This window comes from Aotus nancymaae, unplaced genomic scaffold (assembly GCF_030222135.1).
Source record: "Aotus nancymaae isolate 86718 unplaced genomic scaffold, 86718_ANA_hifiasm-v0.15.2.pri h1tg000006l, whole genome shotgun sequence".
Classification (NCBI taxonomy): domain Eukaryota; kingdom Metazoa; phylum Chordata; class Mammalia; order Primates; family Aotidae; genus Aotus; species Aotus nancymaae.
Window position 1 is genome coordinate 620930 of NW_026988417.1, and position 12903 is coordinate 633832.

The window sequence follows — 12903 nt, forward strand, 5'->3', positions numbered from 1 at the left end:
TATTTGTGGTAAAGTTATGGCAGAAGCCACACTACTTTTGACCCATCAGGAAATTCTGCCAGAAAGGTCAAGACCAGAGTAGGGCGGCGACCAGACTCAGTGGCCTGAGTGTAACCCACCTGGAATGAGTACCATGCAGAAGGCTCTGAAGGCTCCAGGCGGCACCGGGAGGGCGGGCCCGGGCTGGATGCCAAAGCCGGTGTACCCCCATGATTTAATACTGGTGAGCCTGGAGTAAAGGACAGAGGCAAAGAAAGGGACTTCACAGTTGAAATGAGTATCATGTCCAGGATCTCCAGCGCATGATGTGAGCTCCAAAGCATTTGCTCCCAACAGTAGGTGACACCTGGATGGCGTCACTGGGGTGGGCGTGGGGGAGCAGTAGACATGCCCAGCACAGCCACAGGCCTGCAGGAAGGGAGTGGTTTTATTTATTTATTTTTTAAATTTTTTGACGGAGTCTCGCTGTCATCCAGGCTGGAGTGCAATGGCGTGATCTCAGCTCAATGCGACCTCTGCCTCCCAGGTTCAAGCAATTTTCCTGCCTCGGTCTCCTGAGTAGCTGGGATTACAGGCACCCTTCACCACACCCAACTAATTTTTTTATTTTTAGCAGAAACGGGGTTTCACCATGTTGGCCAGGCTGGTTTAAGAGATCTGCCCACCTCGGCCTCCGAAAGCGCTGGGATTACAGGTATGAGTCACTGTGCCTGGCCTTAATTTTCATCTCACTGGTCAGAGACCCCTGGTATCCAGAGCCTGGGACTGCAATGAGGAGCTCCTAATAGGTTCTGAGGGACCCTGCAACCAGCCCCTCTGGACCCCACTGCACTGAGCACAGGAGGGACACCAGGACGGGATGTGAAAGCATCTTGCTCAGCTGGCAAAGTGGCTCACACCTGTAATCCCAGCACTTTGGGAGGCTGAGGCAGGCAGATCATGAGGTCAAGAGATCGAGACCATCCTGGCCAAGATGGTGAAACCCTGTCTCTGGAGGAAAAGTTAGCTGGATGTGGTGGCGCCTGCCTGTAGTCCCAGCTACTCGGGAGGCTGAGGCAGACGAATCACTTGAACTCAGGAGGTGGAGGCTGCAGTGAGCCGAGACCAGGCCACTGCACTCCAGCCTGGCGACAGAGGGACTCCATCTCAAAGGAAAAAAAAAAGCAAGCATCTTGCTCACTCAAACCTCACCTTAACCAAATATCCTGAAAAGCTTGTAGGCTGCTTCTCCCTTTGCTGTTACATTTGCAAATGAACTTACCTTACAAACTGGGGCTCAGAAGCCAGGATTGCTCAAGGCACATAATTAGAACGCAGCAAATTCAGTCTATCCATTCAGTCTATGCAAAACAAATCACCAGGCCAAGGGTCAGGGTTGTTGGCAAGCTGACAGCCAGGAGAGGGGAGAAGCCCAGGAAGCCTCCTGGGGACGGAAGTCCCTCAGGCACCACAGGCCCCCGTCCTGAACAGCTCCAACAGCACCTACCCCAGGCCCCCGTCCCTGAACAGCTCCAACAGCACCTACCCCAGGCCCCCGTCCCTGAACAGCTCCAACAGCACCTACCCCAGGCCCCCGTCCCTGAACAGCTCCAACAGCACCTACCCCAGGCCCCCGTCCCTGAACAGCTCCAACAGCACCTACCACAGGCCCCCGTCCCTGAACAGCTCCAACAGCACCTACCCCAGGCCCCCGTCCCTGAACAGAGCTCCAACAGCACCTACCACAGGCCCCCGTCCCTCAACAGAGCTCCAACAGCACCTACCACAGGCCCCCGTCCCTCAACAGAGCTCCAACAGCACCTATCACAGGCCCCCGTCCCTGAACAGAGCTCCAACAGCACTCAGGCCTTGTCCCCAGGAGGTCACATCGCTGGACTTTAGTCTCGGGTCTGAACTGGCCACCTCCTGGGATCAAAGGGAGGATATGCGAAGTGCTAGGCGGGGGCGAGGGTGAGCGTGGAGGACCCAGCTTCCCAACTCTAAGGGCATCAGCCAGTACCCACCCCTCCCTATCCAGGGATCAGGGCTGCTGACAGCAGCAGCCTAGAACTCAGAATCTAAACAACCCAGTCCCCATGAGGCCCCCAGCTGACTGACTCCATTACAGACAACCTTTGAGGATCCCTTCCAGATGCCCCAGACAGAACAGGCAGTGGGTGTCTGTCCTTCCCGCTGTGTTTGTATGACGCATTCTGGGTCTGTGATGGGCGATGTGGATTAATTCTTTAGAAACCCCCTCCCTGTCTTCCACCCCACATGAACTGGAAGATGGACCAAGCTTGAGTCTAGGAATTGCACAACCGGTGACAGCAAATGAGAAGGAGCTGGTATAGTACAACAGGAAGCTTTATTCATCTGCTGCTGCTCCAGAGAGAGGCTGGGAGGGTCACTCATTTAAATATGGTGTCCTCTTGGGCTGGAAGGTTAGAAGAAAACCACAAGTTACTACACTCAGGAAACCTAAAAAGATCACTTCGGCTTCCCAGTTGTTTGTTTTTTGAGACAGAGTCTTGCTCTGTCACCCAGGCTGGAGTGCAATGGTGAGATCTTGGCTCACTGCAACCTCTACCTCCCGGATTCAAGCCATTCTCTCGCCTCAGCCTCCTGAGTAGCTGGGATTATGTGTACCCGCCATTATGCATGGCTAGATTTTTTTTTTTTAGACAGAGTTTCGTTTTGCTGCCCAGGCTGGAGTGCAGTGGCATGATCTCAGCTCACTGCAACCTCCACCTCCCAGGTTCGAGCAATTCTCATGGCTCAGCCTCCTGAGTAGCTGGAATTACAAGCGCCCAGCACCACGTCCAGCTGATTTTTTGTATTTTAGTAGAGATGGGGTTGCACCATCTTGCCCAGGCTAATCTTGAACTCCTGAGCTCAGGCAATCTGCCTGTCTCGGCCTTCCAAAGTGCTAGGATTACAGGTGTGAGCCACCGGCACCCAGTCATGCCCAGCTAATTTTTGTAGAGATGGGGTTTCAGCATGTTGGTCAGGCTGGTCTTGAACTCCTGACCTAAGGTGATCTGCCCACCTCAGCATCCCAAAGTGCTGGGATTACAGGCGTGAGCCACCTTGCCCGGCCAGCTTCCCCATTTTAAAACAATCCACATCTACTTAGCTCTGCTTAAATGTCCTCCATTTTCCTTATCCCTGCACAAACCTGAGAGGGACAGTGCATAAGAGCCAGTGTCACGCGTACCTTCTGCCAATTCTTTGGCAATCCGTTTCAGTTCATCCTGCTTCTTCTTCTCCTCTGCTGCTATCCTCCTCTCCTCTTCTGCCCGAGGTTTTAGGTAACCTGTTTCAGGGAATGAACTTCACTGGAAGTGCTGCCTGAAAGGAACTGAGTCCACAGGTCAAGGTATCTTCAGCGACGCTGTGAACCAGACGCACCTGCCGCCCCTCTCTTTATGTCAATGCGGTCAAGGCTTGACCTTCACCCTAAAGAGTCCAACCCAGAGGCTACAGGGTCCCTGCTGCCCCTCCCCTCACGCACTGGCTCACTCGTCCTCTGCAGACAGGGACTGCCTCCCGCCAGACCTCAGCACTCCCACACCCACTCAGCACCCGTTTTCACCGAGCAGCAGCCGTTTTCGAGTCCCCCGCCCGGGCCTCAGAAGTCTGAGCTTTGAGTGAGCTGATTCCCAGTCGGCCCGACCTCCCCGCCGCGCTCTCGGGGCCACGCTCGGTGGAGGACGCGGTCCTGCATCCTCGCATCCGCCCCAGCCCCGCTTCCAGAGCCGGAGTTCACCGAACGGCCCAGGAGCTCCCCAGGAGAGCCGAGCAGACCCCGCCCCGGCCCCGCCCGCGGTCACTCACTGTAGCGCGTGGCTCCGTAGGCCATGCCGAGGAACAAGAAGGAGTAGCGGCCGAGCTGCGAGAGAGGACGGTCAGAGGCGGCGGGGGACCGGGCTCGCGGGGTAGGGGCCGCGGGAGGAGACGGGGTGGGGTCGCGGGGTAGAGATCGCAGGAGGTGTGGGGGTCGGGGCGCCGGGCGGGGATCCTGGGAGGGGAGGGGGTCGAGGGTCGCAGCCCACAGGGTCGGAGCTGCGGGGAGGGACACGAGGGGGCCAAGGCATTGGACGGCGGCTGCGAAGCCTGAATCACCTTGATGAGCGGAGAGACCTGCACCGGCGGCACCATCTTGTCCCTGACCTTCGCACCGGAAGCACAACCCGCAGACCGAGGAGGACGCCACACAAGCCCGCAAAGCCGCTGAGGCAAAGGCAGAGCTGGGCGGACGCATGCGCTGTTAGCTGCGAGAGCGCGGAGGCGGGGAGCGCCCCTGGCGGCCGGAGGGTGACTGAGCCCGCCTGCGCGGCGGCGACGTCACGTGGTGCGCAGGCGGACCCGAGCTGGGGCGTGCGCGGATGACCTCCGGCTGCGCCTGCGCGGTTGCTGCATGCGCCGGGGTCCGGGCAGAGTGGGCCGGGCGTACTCTGCCCTCCCGCGCGGGGCGTCCGGGGCCAGGGATCGGGGCGGCTCGGGCGGGTCCGGCCGCGCGGCTCGCGCCCACCTGAGGGCGGCCCAGGAAGGGAGCCGGGGGTCCCGGGAGCCGAGCGTGAGCCGAGTGCAGGTCCCTTCCCGTGCAGGGCAGTGGCCTCCAGGCCCCTTTCCTGTGGCCGCCCCGCCTGGGAGCACCGGGCCCCCCCCGCCCGTCCCGCGGGTCCCCCTCACTTCCGTCCCGAGGAGGGGCCCAACAGAGGCCGCCCCCTTGTCCCCACAGCCCCGAGCTCCGAGTCCACCGCGGCCCAGGCCTGGGGACCACTGAGCCCACACGGGTCTCCGGTGGCCCCGTCCACGTCCCGCGCAGCCTCCCCTGTGCCCGAGCTGCTGACCCGCCAGCCCGCGGCCGGTGCGGAGCCTTGCCGCTCCCACTGGCTGTTCCCGGCGGCAGCCATGCGTCGTGCTGCGCCACCCGCGGGCCCCGTCGCAGTGCGGCAAGGCCTCCTGTGTCCCGGCCTCCCGGCCCCGCACGGCCACAGGCAGGAGCGGCCGGAGAACCGTGGCTGGGGCCCCGCTGAGGCGAAGCGTCACACGCTCCCCCACGCGGGGAGGACCCACGAGCCTGGCGTTCTCAGCCGCCCCTGGCCGCTCCTGGCTCGCTCTGGGGTCCCGGCTCTGGGCCTCTCTGGCTGAGAAACCGGGAAATCATGGGCTGCTTCCTGGGCTGGGGATACCGAGGCCGATCCTGTAGGGCCGCGGGCCGGTGGCGCTTTGTGCCCGGCCAGGAACCGGACCGCGCGGCAGCAGGTGAGCAGCGAGGACGGAGCCGGGCCGCCGAGCCCGCCCGCTGCCACCTCGGCCGCGCGTTGCGTTCCCACGGGAGCGTGAGCCCTACTGCGAGCCGCGCGCTGTTGATGAGAATAGAATGCCGGTGCGATGAGGCGGAACAGTTTCATCCCCAAACCTTCCCCATACCCTCCCACACACGGAAAAATTGTGCTCCGTGAAACGGTCCCGGGTGCCAAAAACGTTGGGGACCTTTTTGGGGCCACCCGATCCTTTCTCCAGCTTCTGTGAGGTGGTGCCCCGGGGCCCCTGGAGCCCCTGCCTGAGGCCCCTGCCTGAGCCCCCTGCCTGAGCCCTGTCCTCAGGGCGCCAGAAGCAAACCCCAGCGCCTCCCACTGCTCGCCGAGGAAGCCGCAGGTGCACGCTGGAGCCGCAAGGCACAGAACCATCCTGGCCCGGTGAAGCCTTTGGCTGGGGCAGACGCCCTCAGGGGACAGCGGGTTTTCCCTTCACTGGATTTTAAAATAAACTAGACTCCTCAGCAACTCCTGCTTCCAGAATCAAAAAATAATTGTCTCTGGGGCCCAAGGTGGGGGGTGAGGGAGACATACCAGCAGCTGCCCCTGGAGGCGGGGCGGGGCGGGGCGGGGCACCAGCAGAGAAAACACACGGGCACACACACTGCCCAGGGAAGATCCTCTGAAGCCGATGGGGCCTGGCTTTGCTCGCGGCCCTTTCCGGGGCTTAGTGGGTGGGCGGGGGAGGTCCCACCTGGCTCAGGACACCGCCCACCGGGGCCTCTGCAGCTGTCGGGTCAGCTGTCAGTGCAGAAGCCGATACTCCCCCGGCTCAGGCTCTGCTGCTATCTTTAGCGATGTGCTCAGACTCCAGTGGCCTGCGACCCCTCTGCAGGGGGCTCCGCGGCCCTTCTCACATTCCCGGTGGCCTCGGGGTGGGAGGGGCTCCCAACCATGCTTCCCCCTTGGGTGTGGTTCTCCCCACTCCTGCAGCCCAGCAGTGCCCCTCGGGGTCACACCCAGACCTCACTGGACTGGGAGCAGGGGATGCCGCGGCCCTTGCTCCCAGTCCCGGGTTCCCAAACCTGGTCGGACATTCGCCCCTTGCAGGCTGCCCCAGCTCCCTCCTGGGTAGGTTATGCCTCTGTGCCGCATGAGGCCGCTGGCCCTGGGGGTGGAGCCCCAGCACCTCAGGGGACGCCAACTGAGAATGCGTCCCTTGGGGGGGTAGGCCCCTCTGGCGCCCCCAGGGCCCCCACCTGGCTGCTGTGGCTGCACACACACTCCCACCCCCGCCCCTGCAGCCCAAAGGGGCAGCTGCCCTGGGTCCTACTGCCTGCTGCCCCCCACCCAGATGCAGGCCTGGGGGCCCTGACAGCTTGTTGTCTGCTCAGCCTGCAGGCCGCCTCCTTGATTCTGCTTGACCTGCCGACCCTCCTCCCACCCCTTGGACCAGGGCATCTGGATTCTGACCCTGAGGTGGCCTCCGACGTCCGGTACCACCAACAGACCCCGGGCCAGGTCCCTCCCCCAGACTCTGCCCCTCAGGCCATGTTATAGGGTGAAGAGCAGACTCAGGGTCCTGGCGGCCCCATCCCGGCCCATCTGGGCAGCCTGGCCATCTCCAGGGTCCCAGAAATGTCAGCACCCATGGGCCAGGCAAGGAGCTCCCAGCCATGAGGTAAGAAGAGGTGGTCCCAGGGCCAAGGCTATGGACTGACTTTTCTGCCACCGAGGCAGGGAGAGGCATGGACACCCCTGACACACAGTGTGTGTGGCAGAAGCCTGGTGACCAGCTGCAGTAGCCCACAGCAGCTTTGTGCAAATCTAGAAAAGATGCCCTTTCCTCTGGCTCCTGCAGCTCCAGGGTGCCCAGGCTGCCAGCCAAGAGCATGTGCAGGTGGCCCTGGTGACACCCAGAATCCTTGGGAGAACGAAGCCTCCCCGGGGGCAGGGGACACGTGGGGTGGGAGGCGCTCCTGGCCAGAGGTGCCTGGGGGGCTGGGGGCCTTGCGGGGTGGGGCAGGGCAAGGGTGTGTGTCACTGCTGAGCTGCCAAAGCTCACTCTGCAATTGTCCAGTCCCCTGGGGTGGCCCCAAGCCTGTCCTTGTAGGGAGTGGCAGCCGGAGTCCGAGCTGCCCTGGGGGACCAAGCAGGAGCTTAAGATGGGCAAGACCCAGGGCTCTAGGCAGACGCATTGAAGCAGGCAGAAGCAGGCATGGTAAGCAGTCCGCCATGCAGGCCTGGGGCAGGCGTGTGTGAGTGTGAGCTGTGCTGTATGTGTGTGCGTGTGCACAGACAAGAGCCTGGGTGTGCCTGTGCGTGTGCGTGTGTGTGTGCGTGTGTGCATGTGTGTGACTATACAGGTGTGGGCATGTGCTATGTGTGTATATGTGCATATGTGAGCGTGTGTATGTATGTGTGTGTGCATGTGTGTGACTATACAGGTGTGGGCATGTGCTATGTGTGTATATGTGCATATGTGAGCGTGTGTATGTGCGTGTGTGCGTGTGTAAGCGTGTGCATGTGTGTGTGACTATACAGGTGTGGGCATGTGCTGTGTGTATATGTGCATATGTGAGCGTGTGTATGTGCGTGTGTAAGCGTGTGCATGTGTGTGTGACTATACAGGTGTGGGCATGTGCTATGTGTGTATATGTGCATATGTGAGCGTGTGTATGTGTGTGTGTAAGCATGTGCATGTGTGTGACTATACAGGTGTGGGCATGTGCTATGTGTGTATATGTGCATATGTGAGCGTGTGTGTGTGTGTGCATGTGTGTGACTATACAGGTGTGGGCATGTGCTATGTGTGTATATGTGCATATGTGAGCGTGTGTGTGTGTGTGCATGTGTGTGACTACAGGTGTGGGCATGTGCTATGTGTGTATATGTGCATATGTGAGCGTGTGTATGTGCGTGTGTGCATGTGTAAGCGTGTGCATGTGTGTGTGACTATACAGGTGTCAGCATGTGCTATGTGTGTATATGTGCATATGTGAGCATGTGTATGTGCGTGTGATCATGCAGTGTGAGTCAGGTGTGGGTGTGTGCTGTGTATGAATGTGTGTGTGCACAAGCGTGTGTATGTGCGTGTGTGCATGTGTGTGTGCATGTGTGTGACTATACAGGTGTGGGCATGTGCTATGTGTGTATATGTGCATATGTGAGCGTGTGTATGTGCATGTGATCATGCAGTGTGAGTCAGGTGTGGGTGTGTGCTGTGTATGAATGTGTGTGTGCACAAGCATGTGTGTGTGCGTGTGTGTGACCGTGCAGGTGTGGGCGTGTTTTGTGTGGTAGGAGGTACATGCTCCTGCCCTGGTGAGAGTCAGAGGCAGGATGAGGGGGTTCCTGGCCTTCACGAAATCCCGGTACCCAGAACAAGCCCACCCAGAGTCCAGAGTCCACTTGCCCCTCAAGCCTTCAGAGGCTGAGCTGGCTGCTGCTGGACCAGGAACCCTGACCCCTGTGCTCTGTGGGCATCTGGGAGCCACTGTCCCTCCCCGACTCCCTGTGCTGAAGCTAGACACCTGCAGTCACTGCCTCCCCACCCCCACCCAGCTGCCCAGGCTCGAGGCCGCTGTGCTCCTCCGCGGTCTGGCCCCCTCCAGCCTCGGGGCTGAGGTCCACCCTTCATCTGAGTTAAGTCTCAAAACTCCGGGTGCCCTGGAGGGTTTCCTCAGCCGTGGTGCTCCCTTCGCAGGCCAGCAGGAAGACCAAGAAGAAGGAAGGGGGCGCCCTCCGGGCCCAGAGGGCGTCATCCAACGTCTTCTCCAACTTCGAGCAGACTCAGATCCAGGAGTTCAAGGAGGTGAGACTTCCCTGCCTCACTGGGAGCCCCTGTCCTCACTCGGGGTGCTGAGGAGCCGGGAGCAGCGGGCAGCGGCAGAGCTCAGCCGGGCCAGCAGCGCAGCAGCCCCGGCCTTGGTTCCCAGGCGTTCACACTCATGGATCAGAACCGAGACGGCTTCATTGATAAGGAGGACCTGAAGGACACCTACGCCTCCCTGGGTAGGTACCCAGGCAGAACGCCTCAGCCCTTGAAGGAGGTGAACAGAGAACGTCCTCCAGCCCCAGACGCCCTGGCCCCTCCTCCTCCAGTGGATCCAGGGCCCTGAGGCTGCAAGGGGATGGCCCTGGCCTCCCTTGGTTCCATCAGAGCTGGCAGCGAGCGTCCAGGGTGAGACAGGGTGGGTGGTATAGCCCACACCTGGAAACTTGGAGTGGGCTTTGGGCAGCTCCAGGGAGGGGCCGGTGCTCCGGTGGAAAGCCACAGGCAGCCAGGCAGCTTGCCCCCAAGCCGGACCACAGAGCTGACAGAGGGTGTGGGGACTCTGCTGGGCCAGATCACAGAGCTGGGGGTGGGGAGGGCCTGGAGACCCTGCCCAGCCAGACCACAGATCTGGGGGGAATGGAGACCACGCCCAGCCTCTGCAGCACAGCCCAAGCGTGGTGGGGACCCTGCCCTCCCCAGCCTCCGTTCTCCCTGTGGGATGTGCTGTTCCCAGCAGCTGCCTCTGGCCTGAGGCTGTAGGGCATGGGGCTTCAGTCCTGCCCTGGGAGCTGGGGAGTGATTTCTCTTTGGGGTGGGAGGGTCGCAAGTGCCCCACTTTCCTCCCGGCCCTGCTTTCACCAAAGTAAGGAGAACAGCAGCTCCCAGCACCTTCCTGAGCTCTGTCACCTCCTCCCTCAGCACTTAGTCCTGGGGCTCAGGGTTCGGGGCGAAGTGAACACAGTCAGACGCACCCCCTGCCCCACACGCCGGAGACAAGCTCCTCCTTCCCACTCCCTCCCCACCCCTCCCATCTACCTGCCTGGCCTGGTGCTGGGGTCACCTGCTGGGGGGACAGCCCCGTGACGCCCCCGAGTCTGTGACAGGCAAGACCAACGTGAAGGACGACGAGCTGGACGCCATGCTCAGAGAGGCCTCGGGGCCCATCAACTTCACCATGTTTCTAAACCTGTTCGGGGAGAAGCTGAATGGTGAGCACCGGTGGGACAGGCCTTGCCCTCCTAGTTAATTCCTGACACTTAGAGATCCACACGTTTCACGTAAAAATCCTTCTTTTCCGGCTGGTTGCGGTGGCTCATGTCTGTAATCCCAGCACTTTGGGAGGCCAAGGCAGATGAATCATCTGAGGTCAGCAGTCTGAGACCATCCTGGCCAACATGCTGAAACCCCATCTCTACTAAAAATACAAAAAAAAAAAAAAAAATTAGCCAGGCATGGTGGTGCATGCCTGTAATCCCAGCTACTCGGGAGGCTGAGGCAGGAGAACCGCTTGAACCCAGGAGGCAGAGGTTGCAGTGAGCTGAGATCTCACTCCAATCCAGTGACCTGGATTGCACTCCAGCCCAGGCCATAGTGTGAGACTCTGTCTCAAAAAAAAAAAATTCCTCTTTTCCGATCTCTGGAGAAGCCCTAGGGCCTGGTGCTCTGGAAGCCAACAGCTATGGGGACCCAGCAGCCGCGTCAGAGCCGTGCGCTCGGGCCCTCAGGCCCCCGCTCCTGCCTCACATGCTGTCTGACCCACCGTCGAGGACCTCAGTCGCCACTCACCCCCAGCTCCAGGCCTGGGCTGACCCTGCGCACCATGAAAGTCATTACACCCCAGGGCAGGAGTGCCCGACAAGCCCCCCTAGGGGTCAGGAGTGGAGAAGGCCTTCAGGCAGAGGGCACCTTGCGGCAGAGGCTGGGAGTCCCGGGAGAAGGGGTCTGGCCTCCTGCCATCTGCCCTTGGCAGCCGCAGCAAGACTGCGACTCGGATGCCCAGGGCTGAAGGCACATTTGTGGCAGGTACCGACGCTGAGGAGACCATTCTAAACGCCTTCAAGATGCTGGACCCAGATGGGAAAGGGAAAATCAACAAGGAGTAGTGAGTGTCCGGCTCGGGTAGGGCGGCCTGGCCTGCGGGGGTCCCCAACAATCTCACCCTGCCCCAAAAGCGACAGTCAGCCACCAGACAATACGCCCCTCTCCACCTCTGACCGGCTTCAGGGTCACCAGGAGCAACCCAGGATCCCAGCTGAGTGGGGGTGACCAGCCTTGCCCGCTGCAGCAACCAGCTGCCGGTGCCTGGGGGCACTTCCACTCAGGCCACTCCTCCATCTTCAGCTCCTGCCAGGTGCTGAGAATGTGCCAGGCACTTGCATGTAACTTCCCTCAGGCTCTGTCCCCATGAGCAGCCCCCCAGCTGCCCCTGCCCAGCAGTGATAACCCCTGAATGTTGTTGGGAAGGGACCTGCCCCAGGGCCACACTCCTGCGGGAAGGGTGGGAGTGTTTTGAGCAGGTGCAGGTGGGTAGGGATGGGAGTGCGGTGAGCAGGTGCAGCCTCCGGGAAGGGTGGGAGTGCGGTGAGCAGGTGCATCGTGGGGGAAGGGTGGGAGTGCGGTGAGCAGGTGCATCGTGGGGGAAGGGTGGGAGTGCGGTGAGCAGGTGCATCGTGGGGGAAGGGTGGGAGTGCGGTGAGCAGGTGCATCGTGGGGGAAGGGTGGGAGTGTGGTGAGCAGGTGCATCGTGGGGGAAGGGTGGGAGTGCGGTGAGCAGGTGCACTGTGGGGGCCCCTAGAGCACCTGAGCCCTATCGAGGAGGCTCCTGCACCCCCACATCAGGCCGCACTGATCCCCTGACCCCCTTTCCTGGTCCTCAGCATCAAGCGTCTGCTGATGTCCCAGGCTGACAAGATGACGGCGGACGAGGTCTGGCGCGTGGCTCCCCTGCTCGCACAGGACTCTGCCAAGCCCGGGAGGGGAGGGCAGGGCTCCCGGGGTCAGCTGGGGGGGGACGCGGGGCCGGAGCGGCTGCAGCACCGCGGTGGGACCCAGGACAGCAGACAGGCGGGGGAGGGGGCTCACATCTAAGCCGTCCCGCAGCCACCCCCACCCCCGACCCTCGACCCTCGACCCCCGCTTCCAGCCCCAGCGCCACCTGCCAGAACCCCCGTCCCCCCCACACCCCACACGGTCCTCCCCGACCTGCGGAAGGGCCCAAGCCCGACACCCGGACCCAGGCTGTGGCTGCAGCCGCCGCCGCCCCCCAGCAGCGCCGCCCCCAGCCCCCTGTTCCACCTCCCCCGGCGCAGAAACCACACCGGGCCGCTGGGGGTTCGCGCCTGTAATTCGCCCGCAGGAAGCCCCTCACCCCGCACCGGCCTGAGCGCCGCCCCCATCCCCCGGCAGGTGGACCAGATGTTCCAGTTCGCCTCCATCGACGCCGCGGGCAACCTGGACTACAAGGCGCTGAGCTACGTGATCACCCACGGGGAGGAGAAGGAGGAGTGAGGCGCGGCCCCTTCAATAAACCTGGGCGCTGGCACCTGCCTGCGAGTCCGAGTCCGCTCGCGGGGGTCCCCAGGCGGGGGGCAGGGCGGGGGCTCCGGGGGCTTCTGGATCCTCTAGCGAGGCCACATCCCGTGCGCTCCGGAGTTGCGGCGCTGCGCCCAGGACCCCGTCCCGTCCCGCGCCCCCTCCGTCCATCCCGGGCCTGAGTCTGCGCTGCCCACGGCCGCCCTGCCTGGTCCGGGTCCACACAGCGTCCTCCGTGGTCCGGGTCCACACACAGGGCCTGCCTGGTCCTCGTCCACACAGCAGTCGCCCTGTCTCTCAGACACGCATCAGCCTCGGGGGCTCTCCCACGCGTCCTGGGTGCACCCA

The 12903-nt window shown here is 61.9% G+C and overlaps 2 protein-coding genes across 2 annotated transcripts; one reads left to right on the forward strand and one right to left on the reverse strand.

Moving 5' to 3' along the window:
- Nucleotides 1-2328: 2328 nt before the first annotated feature.
- Nucleotides 2329-4221, reverse strand: ATP5ME (ATP synthase membrane subunit e). Its single transcript, XM_021669273.2, has 4 exons — nt 4105-4221; nt 3817-3871; nt 3197-3295; nt 2329-2416 (listed from the first exon to the last, which is right to left on the reverse strand). The coding sequence occupies exons 1-4, from the start codon at nt 4138-4140 to the stop codon at nt 2391-2393; spliced, it is 216 nt and encodes a 71-aa protein (XP_021524948.1). The 5' UTR covers nt 4141-4221; the 3' UTR covers nt 2329-2390.
- Nucleotides 4222-7434: 3213 nt separating this feature from the next.
- MYL5 (myosin light chain 5) lies at nt 7435-12531 on the forward strand. Its single transcript, XM_064365119.1, has 7 exons — nt 7435-7467; nt 8953-9060; nt 9185-9260; nt 10128-10232; nt 11047-11125; nt 11901-11949; nt 12430-12531. Exons 1-7 carry the CDS (start codon nt 7465-7467, stop codon nt 12529-12531), a joined length of 522 nt encoding a protein of 173 aa, XP_064221189.1. The 5' UTR covers nt 7435-7464.
- The last annotated feature ends 372 nt before the right edge of the window (nt 12532-12903 follow it).